Source organism: Alosa sapidissima, chromosome 16 (genome assembly GCF_018492685.1).
Source record: "Alosa sapidissima isolate fAloSap1 chromosome 16, fAloSap1.pri, whole genome shotgun sequence".
Classification (NCBI taxonomy): Eukaryota; Metazoa; Chordata; class Actinopteri; order Clupeiformes; family Clupeidae; genus Alosa; species Alosa sapidissima.
This window is the reverse complement of record NC_055972.1, coordinates 22,271,232-22,285,926: the sequence shown is the minus strand read 5'-3', so window position 1 is coordinate 22,285,926 and position 14,695 is coordinate 22,271,232. Positions and strand designations below refer to the sequence as shown.

The window sequence follows — 14,695 nt, the reverse complement described above, 5'->3', positions numbered from 1 at the left end:
TCACTCCAAGGTTTTTTGAAAAGTTGTCAGCCCTGTGTTTGTATAGTTCAGCTAAATGCTGTAGCCTAACCAAACATCTCATTTAGGCCTACTGCTCTCACGTTTACTCCTTAGACAATTAGTTGATGTAGGTAATGGGGTGATATAATTGATACCAGGGGGAGTTGGTATTCCTGTTGAGGATTTAGAAACTGGCTGATTTTGTTGAAAAAAAAAATGGTTGACTCTTTAAAGTCAATGATTACATTATCAAGGTTGCTTAGATATGCTACTTCAATTTAAAGCAACATTTTTGAACACCATTTGTAGGCTACAACTATCTCATGAATTTCTAACATTAAGTCAATAGCCAATATTGTTGACGGGAAACCAGACTGTCTTCGAGGGAAATCATTTTCTAACAAAGAGAGCACATATTTCTGAGGCGAATGTGCCACTCTGTGCCAGGCTAAGCTTGTTTCTTTTTTCCTACAACCGCCCTGTCTAGGATTGTAGGCCTACTGGAAACATTTCCTTGTATGTAAATCCAATATAATTGCATAACAGTCAAGGCACTGCAGAAAGAAATGGCAAAACCCTCCTAAAAATACACCTCATAAAATGACGAACCATTACATAGAACTATAGAAGTGTCATGATAGTGCAACACAATGTTGCAGCTCTACCCAACACTGTTGTCCTTTGACATGTGACAAATGTTTTTTTTTATCCCTCCTACCTTTTTGTCTTTTTTCACAGCCCTATTTCTGACTTCATGAGCTGGGACCCACATAAATGAAGTTACAGTGAGATGAACAGAGACTGGACCGAGATTGTGAATATTCTGATACAAAACAATCTGTCGGTTAAACTGTGAGAAGCAGCTTAGTGAAGGGTAGTGAACAATATCAATTAGAAAACTAAAGTGACAAAGCAATATAAAATGAATTAATACACAGGGAGACATATATGTTGATACGTTAATTCTGTTTAATATGTTTAATTTGTACAGTAGTAACATTAATGTGTGCAACAAACCATGTGTTTAAGCCCAAACCAGGCTAGATTACAAGATTAGGTTTTCCTTTTACATACATGAAATAATTCCACAATCTAAATTTGAAATACATGAAGTTTACAGTACAGTCATTTCTAAACTGAGACACAGTCCTGCATTGAGCCACACTTTTAAATGTAGGTTTGTGCCCATCCCTTCATCCCTACTACACCCCTACTGCGCCCTGTTTTTGAGTCTAGGCTGAGCTTTTCAGTGGTATACTGCATTTCCCAGAATACATCAGTAAAGGAAACCACTGCCAAGGACCGCTTTAGGTCATTGGAAGGGAGAGCTCTTCAGGGGGAGTTTCAGTGCCAACCACTTCCATGGGATGGAAACAGTTTTAGCTGGCTAGAGACTGTTACCCTGTGGGTGTTAGTGAGCCCAAACAATGTTCTGATCCAGGCGATGGGATCACAGAACAACTGGTCAAGGCAATAAGTCAGCAGATCATTAAGCAACAAAATCCTTACAATTACAGAAGACTTTTTTCAGTCCTTATCTCTTTGGAGAAACCTGACCACAGCCTGCCTCTTTAATTTTCAAGTCCACTTCTGACTGCTGATATTTAAAGGGGTATTGCAGTCACTTGGCAATTTTATAATTTTTTTCAAAGGGACTGATTTTCTCAAGGATGAATTGTATACACAGATAGCATTCCAAAGACCAAGACAAAGTTATTTTTTGTGATCTGATGAGTCAGTGATGGCATTACACAAAACATCACGTGGCCAATTTCTTTTAATTGGTGATGGACTACAGTACGTGAACACATCTCACAAACTCCATATATAACAAAAGACCTCATCTTTAATTAACAAGCAACAATAATTTGTCAAATGCCATATTAACACATGTTGCTTCAAGATTTTGAGGCGTTCATTTAATCAAACTTTGGTAAAACCATTTAATAGTTGTATAGAGTTGTTTCCAAAAAGGTGCTAACACTAACGTTGATTGTTGTAGATGATTTTCAACTGCAAGTAGAATTCTGGGTGTTACTCTGGAGACCAATTTTGATGCTTTAAATGTGAGTAAGTAATATTTACAGATGAACACCTCTGTGAAAGTATGAAGCTTAACATCTGCAATAACATCAGAGCTGCTACAGCAGCTCCCCCAAATGCAAAGACAGTGTACGACAAACACGCCGTATTCACCTAGACACTACAAGAGCAATTTCTCCAGCCCTTTGAACAAAAGAGCACTTCTAATTCCATAGACTCTGTAAACCTTCTTATTGAGTGTGAACTGGTCCAACGTTGTAAAAGCACAAAATAGATTACACTGAACAAAAGAAAAAAAAAAAAGAAATAAGCCATTTATATTGCACCAATACAGGGCTTAGATCATCATAGTCATGAATACAGGCGACCAATGACACACTCCACCATATGGTACTGGTTCAGTAGTTGATGTTTTCACTTTAACTGAAGCAAGACAACAGGGTTAAACTCCATTTATGTGCACACAAGCCCCAACACTGTCCCCTAAGCCCAGCCCTGTATGATATGACCGATGGGCATACGTCTTCAGAAGCGATACACTACATAACTGGCTTTATTTAGACAAAGCTCCACTGGATGAACCCCTCAATTTGTTTTGAATTTACTGATTCTGACATAATGCAAAATCACCCTGGACACCAGGCATCAGTCTTCTCCTAATCGGATTGGCTGATTTGATTCGTAAGGTTTAAATATATATCTATATACACATGCACACAGACAGGGCCACAGTCTGTGGTCAACGCTACATATTAGTGCCAACAAAAAGGCACATAACCATCTACACAACTTCACCACAATGAGAGAGCTACCTCTTCATGTGCCTCACTTAAACAGAGGTTACATACAGCAATGACTGACAAGCAAGCAGTTCTGAGGGCTTGGTTTCCTATGCTGTGTTCCAGATTAGCTTTTCAGGGCTTTCTCTTTCTGTACATTTCATGGCACTGAGAAAAACAGTTGTTCCTTCTGTGTGGTGATTCATTCATGCCATGGTATGTCCTAACCCCCCTTCCCCCCAAAATAACTGAAATTATGGAGAAGATTTGATGCTGGGCTGATGTCTGTACACACTACTATGTATGTGTAATGGGGTCTCAGAGCCGTAGACTTAACATGCAAAATAAACTGAGACACCCTCGACACCTGGTTCTCTCTCTTCCTCTCCAAATTCATGTCCACATGGCCCCTCCAGACACATGTGGGTGCAAAGTATTGACAGAAAAAAACCTACAAAAAGAAACCCATAATTGAACCAGGGAAACAAAACAAAAAGATAGAAAGGAAAAAAAAACCCTTAATGTCTGTCTATTTCTTGCTGCGCAGGCGTTTGGATTGACGCGGGAGATCCAGACTCTTCCTGGAGCGCTTGAGCGACGGGACACCGTCCTCCTCTGCACCATCTGAAACCACGGCGCCCGTGATGGATGATGCTGCTGCCACGGCAACAGCAGCTGCGGCCGCAGACGTGCTAGCCATAGCCACAGCTGTCGACAAGGAAGAGGAGGAGGAGGAGGACGACGACGCCGCAGAGGTGGAGGCCCGAGCCATCGCCGTTGCAGATGTCGGCGCCGCCCCGCCGCCCACTGCGCGGTCCATCAGTTCCCGCAGCTTGTGCTCGAGCTCAGCCAGCCGGGCGTTCTGCTCGCCGATGACCTGCGACTGCTCCAGCAGCTTCTGCTCCTGATCCTGCAGCTGCTTCTGCTGCTCTAGCTGCTTGACGCGCACCTCCTGCATCTCACGCCGCAGCGCCGTCATGGACGCGCCGTTCACCTTCACCTGCTGCTGCACCTTGGTCATCTCAGAACGCGACGGCGTGTTCTTCGCCAGCAGAGACATGGTGGTCAGAGAGGTGGAAGGGCCTGCCACTAAGAAGGAACAAATCAGATCAGGACATAGTCAGAACGACATGACTCCAGACTACGGAGACTTACCATTCATTATTTTGTTACTTTTCTATTGCTGGTTGATATTTTGTGTATTATGTCAGGTATAGCAATCTTATTCCTGCACTGGTAATCACTTTGCACTGTTCATTTTTTGCAATACGTCCATGAACACATACTCTTACCATGACATCTCATTGCATTACTGCCACTTGTGTATACTGCATCAGTTACCTGCCTGTAATCTGAATTCTGGTGAATAGACCCTTATCTAACCACTGCATTTTCATCATTATTGTGAGTGATTTCTTCTCATAAGCTACTGGATTGCTAAATTTCCCTTGAGATAAAGCATCTATTTATTACTGTTAAGGCAATCAGCACTCTTATTAGATCTCATCTCCTGATGATTGTCAAATAGACGCAAACGTCAGTAGGTATTCTATTATCAACCTTACATTAATACATACATGCATGTATGCATGTAATACATATCTACATTTACAGACACGCTCATATTTAAAATTTAAATATTGCAATATCGAACACAGGATCCATCTACATCACCGTCAACCCTACCTGGGGCAGATCCTATGAGACGGCCTGAGAGGTCAGCCCCCGGAAGCTTCTTCTTGAGAATGGGGACAATCTTCTCATCAAAGTACTCCATAGCCATGGAGGAGATGTCCCTGAGCTCCTGCAGGACCTCGTGGGCACGCTGAGGGGCCCGCGTCGAGTTCACGTAGCGTAGCACGCGGTAGATCTCATCAATCACCTGCCAGCCAATCACAGAGGACGCGTGAGCTCTTTACCTACAGGTTCTGTACAGAATCTCATACTCTTCAGTGTGTTTGTCTAAATTTTTTTTACTGATAATGGTTGTAGTGCATCCGGTTTGGACGCAATTTGGGATGGGACTGAGAATTCAAGGTTGCTTTGATGATTCACAGAGCTGAAACTCACTTCTATTTAAACACAGCACAACTACATTGCTTATGTCATTGTTTTTATCTGGGACAAGAGCGCCCTCATGTGACAAATCACTAGAGAGACAGTCTTAATAAAAATAGACCGTTATGGGCAGATAGTGCACAATGGCTAATCAGGATCATTTATCATTTGACACACTAATGGGCAATTAATCATAATAGAAAAGACTTGTCCAAATATTCATCAGTTTAACTACTCCTGAATTTAGTAATTGGTACATTCATTCTGGCTTGACTAGCTAGTCTATGTGGGTTCCTTCCTGTAACATAGTAACTGTTGAACCTGGCATGAATTCTGAAAATCACAGATAGCAATACAACCTGCATCGAAGTCCAAAAAGTATTGATGATTTATAGCCATTTAGTATGACACAATGTGCAGTTAAATGTCAGTCTGCACCTTTCCAGGGATGAAGCAGCACAGGTTTGAATCAACGTATTTCATGAAGGTCATGTTGAGCAGGGAGAGACGTGTTTCCACGGCAGCAAGGATGTCTGCATGTCGTGCGAGTGAGTGGTTTCTGCGCTCAGATTCCCTTCTGTCAAGGAGACCGCATAAATACACAAATTTAGGCATATATATCCCTAACTTTGAAGCAGGCTTTACCAATTAACTGAATCACTCATTGGGCACAGCCAATACAATTATTATCACTTAATCTGGTCGATTAGCCTCCTGCCTTCGACACGCAACACTACACTGATATTCCGAGGTTCCAATCCAGTTGCATTTAAAGGTTAGAGCCTCCTCTTTTGGAGTTGGAGCTGACAGCTCAGTAGTTAATATGGAACCTCAAGTAAGTCTGCTGATGCAACAGGGTTCCTCATGCTTGTTCAATTACTTGAAAGCCACCATCCCCTTGAAATATTTATTTTGAGCATTTATTTCCAAGGCATGTTTCTAAAGTGTCAACCCAGCTATCCGTTCTACATGTCCTCCCTCCTTTAATTACCCACGATGCAGCAGGCTCGTTTGCGGTTACAGCAGTGGAGAGAGCAGCCTGCTGCAGATTGGATTACTCCGATTCTAGCCTGAGACAACAATAATTTTCTTCACATGGCGCCACAGGCATCAAGATAAATTACCTAACTGAACAATCTATTGTAAGTGTTTTTCTTTGTAAAAATGCACCTGACCTGTTAATTACTGACTAGACTGGATGCACATTTGCATGCTTGTAGAATCATTTAATCTCATAAGTTTGTATATTTAATAATACAAACAGACAATAATCTATATGCCTACCCAAAATAAATGACCATTAGGACACTACAAATAAACAATAATAAACCAGTCTGATAAAAAACAAACACAGTCATGCAGCCCTACCCTTACAGAAAAACTTTTTTATACCAAGAAATGAAAAGATTGCCCAAAACAACCTTGAGAACCAATTACAAGTGAGGATATGGTATTCAGGAAGCATCTCTTTGCATTACCAATAAATACTAGTTAGTAATTACACTCTTCAAGAGTCTTTAAGAGGCTGTTCAGTTTTTGCTGACCTTGGCAACTGAGCCTTGACCTGTTTCTGGCACAGGCTGTGGTAGCGCTCCACCTTAATGAAGCCCTGGTTCAGCATGCGTTGGCAGATCATGTCCATACGCTTACACACCTGCAGAAAGGTTGAGGAAGTAACTATGGTTACACTGGGCACAGGTCAATGAACTCAAGTAGCATGCAGATTGGCAGAAATTCCTGGAAGTGTAAAGCTAGTAGTTTAGTGCATGCAGAGAAAAGATAACATACAATCAAAAGATTTTGGGTGTATTAGGAGTTCTCCCCATGATGTCAAATGAAAGGTAGATCAAAAATATTTACATACTGACAGGCACTGACAACAATAGAGGCTCTCCACAAGTGGAAAACATTACAACTGGGTGAATTGAAAAACTGAACGGAAATGAGTATCACAAAAGAATGTCATATGAAGCAAAAGAAAGTTAATGGGGGCAGCCAGTCAAAATACATATTGCACAGGGTGCTAGGTGAGACCCAGTAATTTGTTAAAATACATGGACAGTAGGCTACCATAGGCGGATTGAAATTTTGACAAAGCAGTACTGCAGTTGGTCTGCATGATGTTGCATATAATTGTGATAATGGTCATGGTCTGACATTCTGCTTACGATTATATGGTTTTCAAAATCCATCAAAGTGGACCTGTGGCTATTATGAAATCAACACAGAATAAATCATTCATTACTGGATGCAATACGTGTAGAAGTTGGCATATGACGACCACAATAACACCCTATCCATATTTACTCATAAGGTGTCGAGCAAAGAGGCTTGAAGTAATGAGGATCTTTGGTGTCGAGTGCATCACAACTGTAACAGACAGCTTGTAAGTGCCTGACATTACATTTGCCATATCATTACGAATAATACCTGACACGCTACAGATTACACAAACAACAGTAATTTAATCAACGCTGACGTTACCTACCCAATTTGTACCATCTATATTGACATAAACCGTCTCATTTATACAAAGTGGTTAAAGATAGCAATCCCCAAAAAAGGCTACCAAGAGCGCCGCTGTTTTGCAGATCTTTAACAGTAGCTAGCTAGCTTCTGAAGATCGGCAAAACTGACAAAAGGATTGCAGGTAGATTTAATCGGAGGTAATTTCCGAGTCGACCAACAACACCAAAGTCAGTCAAAGGAGTCCTGACAAAAAAATCCGATGATTTCAAACGTGCCACAAAAATGTAATCGATAACTGCAAAGTAGCTTACAACATTAGCGAGCTGGGTAGCTGGTAGCACTACTACATGTAACGTAGTTGGGCAGCTAATGGGGGCTAGGGTAACTTCTGCTGCGGGCCATATTCGCCGAAGGACAAACATCCAATCCAAATTCAAGGTCCAGTAAACACGACATCACATGAGCTTCCTACCCTACAGAGAGCAACATACATGCGTAACGAACACGTTTTATATATATACAATAAAACTTCATAAACACCCATCTCGAGACAGAGTGGGTTGAGTCTACAGCACTCCCTTTCAGCAGCAGATCCCGCATTTGCAACACGGTTTGTTTTTGTTCCATCTTACCAGGCGTAGCAGGCTTATTTCATCGTAAGACAAGAAATTCAGGATCGTCTCGATGGCCACTATAGGAAGTCCAAGGAGCGGATTGTTCTGATGTGGTTGATCTGGCGGTGGAGTGGACAATCTGGGAGAAACAGAATCAGAATCCGTAGCTCCTACACCTACATCTACCCTCTCTACAACAGCCGCCATCTTCGTTTTCTTGGGAATTGATGGAAATGACGTAAATAAAGAAAAGGTTCGGAGGAAGTGAGTTCAGTGCGTGCGATTGTGCTCTCATATTCACGCCATGTTTGGTGTGTCAAGTGTCAAACCATGCATACACCAAAAGTATTAGGACACTTTACCACTTAATCCGTGTGTTCCATTCAGACCCATTGCTACATGTAGGCTATGCCTATAACTTCACCTAATCATGCAGTCTGTGTTTTAGGGCTGCACAATTAGTCGATTTTTAATCGAAATGGCTATTTGAACTAGTGCAGCTAATGCAAAGGCTGCAATTAATCGTGCAGCTCGCAACTCTGCTTCAATGCTAAATTCTTATCACAAGCACAATTCACGTCTCCCCATAGCGTCATCCTCCTTTTCTGGCAGACAGTGAAGCTCGCAGGAGAGCTGTGCTTCTCATGCAGGCATGCTCACGTGGTCCAATTTAAATCGAGATTTGGAACTGAAGCTTGACTTTCAATAATTATTGGCCTTCCGCAAATCAAATAGCAGTATCTGTTAGAAACATCGCAATTAGACATTTCCTCCAAATTGTGCAGCCCTACTGCGTTTCTAAACATTTGTGAAAGAATAGGTTGTTCTAAGTTCAGTGAATTCAAGTAGGGTTCGCAAAACAAGTAAAGGGCGATAATACAAATATGGCTGGGTGAGTTTGGTTTAGAAGAACGCCTGCACAAAGCCCCCCTTACAAAAAAATTAAGTTATGCTGCAGTTTTTACTTAATACAGTGCAGTACCCTGGCTGCAAATTACATTTGCTGCCGCTAGGGTGCATCTACATTTCTAGGCTAACAGTGCAGTCAAAATATTGCATTTCTGAAGTTATTTAAGCAGTCTACAGTAGCCTACTATGTAGTGCAATGCAATTGTAGCCCCAGCACACACAGCTTCACCAGGTCATTCAAAATCCTCTTCTCGCTTCACATCAGAAGCCACTCTCGACTTACATTTAAAACGAGACATTGAGAACTTTGAAAAAGCATTGGTAGTTTATTTACAAGACGATTTATACAGACAGTACCAGAGAATGTCTAATAAGGGGAGATCTGCCACTCTCGGAAAACTTCCGGTTTCTGAACTGGTTGCAGTTCCTTCTGTGGTTCCACATGAGGGCGCTCTGAGATTTGTCAACGACAATCAGGTGAAAGAGACACATTTAGCCGTCTAGCCAGAGTCTAATAAGGGACCATAGACTGACATTTTATTTATTTATTTTTTTGTTAAACTTTAGACAAACAAACAAGGCACTGTATAACTTGACAGGACACAACTAAACAAAAACAAAATTAAATTAAGACAGGGGCTTAATTAACAACTAAATCAAAGATTGTTAAGGCGGAGCAAGATACTTTGTCGTAGTTCATGTCTATGGGTGCGAAATGGGGATCGAATCCTGTCTGCATAAAGAGGCGTGTCGATGACGTATTGATGAGCGTAAATTGCAACCGGCCAACAGCAGCGGCATAAATAACCGGCGCACACCTGATATAAGCTTGATTTTTCTGAAATTGCTATCTGGGTAAGAAGCCACACCCTGAGCTTAATGACTACAGACCTGTCGCTCTAACATCACATGTGATGAAGACAATGGAGCGACTGGTCTTAGGTATGCTCAGACCCCAGGTACGCCATGCACTAGACCCGTTACAGTTTGCATACCAGGAGAAAGTGGGCGTGGACGATGCCATCACTTATCTTCTACACAGGACACATTCTCACCTAGACAAGGGGAAAAGTGCTGTGAGAATCATGTTCTTTGATTTCTCAAGTGCTTTTAACACCATCCAACCCCTCAGACTGGGAGACAAGCTCTTGCAGATGGGTGTGGACGCTCACCTGGTAACCTGGATTACAGATTACCTGACCGAGCGACCACAGTTTGTCAGACTGAAGAACTGTCTCTCTGACACTGTGATCAGCAGCACCGGAGTGCCACAGGGAACTGTGCTCTCTCCAGTCCTGTTCACCCTGTACACATCTGACTTCTGCTACCGAGTGACTGACACCGAGTCATGCCACATGCAGAAGTTTTCTGACGATACTGCAATTGTGGGGTGTATCAGGAACGAGCAGGAGGAGGAGTACAGGAGCCTGGTGGAGGACTTTATGCAATGGTGCAAACTCAATCACCTTCAACTCAACACTTCAAAGACCAAGGAGATGGTGGTGGATTTCCGCAGGTCTAAGCCCACTCTGCTACCAGTCTCCATTGATGGGGTCAATGTGGAGGTGGTAAGCACCTACAAGTATCTAGGTCTCCACCTGGACAATAAACTGGACTGGTCAGCCAACACTGACGCACTCTACAAGAAAGGGCAGAGCAGGCTGTACTTCCTGAGGAGGCTGCGGTCCATCAATGTGTGCAGCAAGCTCCTCGGGATGTTCTACCAGTCTGTTGTTGCCAGCGTCCTCTTCTATGCAGTGGTATGTTGGGGAGGAAGCACAAAGAAGAAGGATGCGGGGCGACTTGACAGGCTGGTAAGGAAAGCTGGCTCTGTAGTGGGAACTGAACTGGAGTGCATCACTTCAATATCTGACAAAAGGACCCTGAACAAACTGATCAACATCTTGGACAATGAGTGTCATCCACTCCATAGCACTATTGTAAAGCAGAAGAGCCTGATCAGCTGGAGACTTCGCTCACTGCCTTGCACAACAGACAGACTGAGGAAGTCATTTGTCCCCAGGGCCATTGAACTGTTCAATGCTTCACTTAAGGGAAGAGGAGAGATAGACTTCTCTGCATAGTCTGTCTGCCTCTTCACCCCCTCCATGGTTTGGATACTGTGTCCACTAGCCACTTTTTAACACTGTCTTACTGCCTCACTGTTTGCGTGCTATATTAGCACATATGCATAACCCCTCTGTAGCAAACTCCAGCCGGACAGTTGTAGCATACTGATGGTTTCTTTATTTCTTTGGAAAGTCCTGTGACCACCGTAAGAGCTACGTACAATATAATACAATAACATACAATAAGAACAACATGACATAAACATAACAGCAATATATTATAATAAAAGGAATAAAAAGAAAGAATAGTATTTAGCCACATTGTTCCCGTTCCAGCTGAGTGCTAAGATTTATCCTTAAGAGTCCGCTTCCTTAAGCTACAAATTAGCACCGTAAGAGCTATACGATAAGCCTATAATACAATGATATTCATTAAGAACAAACAATATAACTTAACACAATATATTAAAACAGGGATAAAAAGAAAAAAAAAGTAGCCTATTAAACCTTGTTCTCCGTAAGAGTCGAGTCCTTAAGCTACAAAGTAGCACCGTGAGAGCCAAAGATTCTAGAACAGAGCAAGATGGATTACTGGCAGGAGAATACATTGGATATGTTGAAGTTCGTTCTATGACTCTATGGGCGCCATTTTAGTAAGCTCAGGTGTCGTCACAGACACTGGCTACCGTGGGAATCCTATGGCGCTGATCCTAAAATGTTAACAATATTTGTTCTGTAAAGCTGTATGTTGAAATTACGAGAAACCCAATAGACCACACCATGTCTAGACCAGTTAAATATATTGTATAAAGACAATGTCAAATTATTTCCGAGGGTAAATTAGGCTAGGGCACTGACATCTGTCCATCATACAGCAAAACTAAGTTCAATAGGCCTATAGGCAGTGTTGGAGATAACGTGTTACTGTAATTTCGTCACTTTATTGGGAAACGAAGTAGTCTAAAGGTAAATTTAAATTTCAGTAATTCGTTACAGTTACTGAATAACTGTAACGTCCATTTCTGCATTAGGTCTACTCACAATATCTGTCTATAGCCTATTGTCTCCATATTTGCTTATTTAAAATATGGATTAGCCTTGATAGCCTAGGCTACATGTCATAGAGATGTCTGTAGTGTAGAGCACACATTCTCTCCCTGCACCTCTCTCCCTCAAACGGGTTCCTGCATCTCCCCTAAGCAAATTAAAACGGTGGCTTGTGCAATAACTTTTCATGCAGACTTCAACTGGCGCGGTGTAGCCTACACAACTTTGTTCCAAAATTGATGCATTCAAGTTGACTTTGCAAAGTTAGTATTATAGCCTATTTTTCACAGCGTTATCAGTCGCGAGGTCAATCGGAAATGTATTCAAACGGCTAAGGAATTAACTTAAGCCACGGGCGGGCCTGGACGGGCCTAGGCCCGTCTACTTGTCAGTCTTGCCCATCCGATTAGAGGGCTTTCCTTCGTTTACGCTCACCATCTTAAAAAAACGCGCAAGTCAACACTGCGCTGAAAACTCAAGAATCAGGTTTGTTTGCAACAATATAGGTGTCAGGTGTGATGAAATGCGTTCATATTCCACTTTTTATGTCATAAATGTTGCATGCCTATGGAAAGGTTTTGTGGTAGGATTGTCCAATGGTCAAGCTGTTGCTTCAATTTGTGTTTTAATTTATGCGACGCACCGATGCTTGGTTCATCAGTTTTGCGCAAGTTTAAAACGTTTAGCCGACTGCATAATTTGTCATTTTCGTTCCACTTTTCATGTAATGAATGTAACATGCTTATGATAAGGCTTTGCAGTTGTACAATATGGTCAATATATTGTCTCAACTGAGATTCATGTGACGCGCACTGATGCTGGGTTCATACACTTGGCCTAGAACAAGAACATTTTGGAGAGGGAATGAGAGAATGAATGTGTGCAGGTGTGAAGAGAATGCCTCACCCCTTCTACCTACAACTGAACAGACATGGGCACACTGTTGCAGGATCAGCATTTGAAAACCAAACAAGAAGTGAGAAGGAGAGGGAAGCAGACGCTGAATCAAAGACATCTTTATTCATTATTCCTCCTTTTCTCTATTTACATCATTATGCCAATGGTGTGTCAGAACATATTTGCATAAGAAGTGAAAAGGGGCACTGATGTTCAAAGGCTAGATGAAGCCAACAACTACCTGCAGTACAACATTTGGACACTAGGGGGTAACAATGAGCTGGTTGGAGGGGAAACATTGGCAGTGCCATCTATGCCAGTGTCACCCACACATGCCCGTTTGTTACCTGACAAATACACACCAACACACACACACTCATCAGTATCAGTAATGTCATCCCAGTTGGTTAAATTTTCTTCTGCTCTCATACTACACACTGGGACTGAAACCAGCCAGGGTAGTGTGCACAGCAGAAGAGGAAGAACAGGATGAAGAGGGCCTTCAACAACAGGGACAGGGAGGAGATGAAGTCAGCACAGAGGGAACTGAAACAGTGTGTGAGGGAGGCTAAATACAACTACAGGAAGAAGCACACACTAATAACCTGGAGCAGTGAGCTGCCTTGCTACAGTAAATTTCAATTTAATGTCACTTATAGAGCACCAACACATTACACATTTACAGAGTGTTAAACATTCAGACAGGGTCCATGGGTAACGGGCGAGGAAAAACTCCCTAGAATTGGAGATACATCTAGAAAGAAACCTCGAACAGATCCATGACTCAAGGGTCTGACCTGTCTGCCTAGGGTCAGTTACAGAGCAGTAAGGTCTGTACACATGATAAATGAATAGGTTACTTTAGGTGTAGAGAATAGAACATGGTGTTTAAAGCCACCTGAGGTATATGTTACAAAGAGGTAGGATGGTTATTGGTTACATATCCAGTATGATAATGCATGAATCCTATTTAGTGTCATAAAGTTCAAATAGTCCAGTGTAGGCAATGAATTGTCCATGGGGATTAGAAGTTGTCATAGGGCAAATAGTGGGTCGCTAGGCTGTGTGGGCCAGGAATCTGGGCAAGTGGACAGCAACAAACGATGACAGGGCAGTCATAGGGATGGGACTTCAGGTGAGATGTGGGCCAAACACAATGATGGCTGATGACTGGTAATGGTTTACCTCACAAGTGAGGTAAGGGGGAAGGAAGAGAGATATAGAGTGGATATAGATTATAGAGTATTATAGAGTATAGAGTTAGTATTACTATAAGTCATGATGGTTAGTATTAATAAGTAGATCAATGGTACTATATAGTGTTATACTATAGAGAGAAAAGGCAAGAGAATGAGAGTTGAGAGAGAGGGGGAGAAGAGGGAGTTGAATGGCAAGACAGAGAAGAGGTAGGAGGGACAGTTGAGAGAAGGAGGGGGAGAGAGGAGGAGGGGTTGTACGGCGTGACACATGAAAAGTCCATGTTAGAGCAGCATAACTAAGGCATGGTGAAGGGTAGTCAGCACCAGCGCAGGTATGGTCAGTGACCACCATTGCATGCATGACTGGGGTGCCAGTCACACGAGGACACAGCAGGGTGGTCCATTACATACAGTGGTGCTCAGGGACCAGTAAAGGGTTAGGCGCCTTGCTCAAGGGCACTTCAGCCGTGGATGTGGGCATGTGAGAGCACTGCTCAACCACTTCACCCACTCACATTTTTCCTACTGGTCGGAGATCGAATCGGCAACCCTTCGTTTTCAAGCACGAAGCCCTAACCAGTAGGCCATAGCTGCCGCCACTAGGCCACGGC

At 42.5% G+C, this 14,695-nt stretch overlaps 1 protein-coding gene across 1 annotated transcript; it reads right to left on the bottom strand.

The window, feature by feature from the left end:
- Window positions 1-949: 949 nt before the first annotated feature.
- On the bottom strand, window positions 950-9,103 carry fbxo28 (F-box protein 28). Its single transcript, XM_042065887.1, has 6 exons — window positions 9,094-9,103; window positions 7,982-8,179; window positions 6,425-6,534; window positions 5,319-5,457; window positions 4,509-4,704; window positions 950-3,911 (listed from the first exon to the last, which is right to left on the bottom strand). Exons 2-6 carry the CDS (start codon window positions 8,168-8,170, stop codon window positions 3,352-3,354), a joined length of 1,194 nt encoding a protein of 397 aa, XP_041921821.1. The 5' UTR covers window positions 8,171-8,179; window positions 9,094-9,103; the 3' UTR covers window positions 950-3,351.
- Window positions 9,104-14,695: the final 5,592 nt, after the last annotated feature.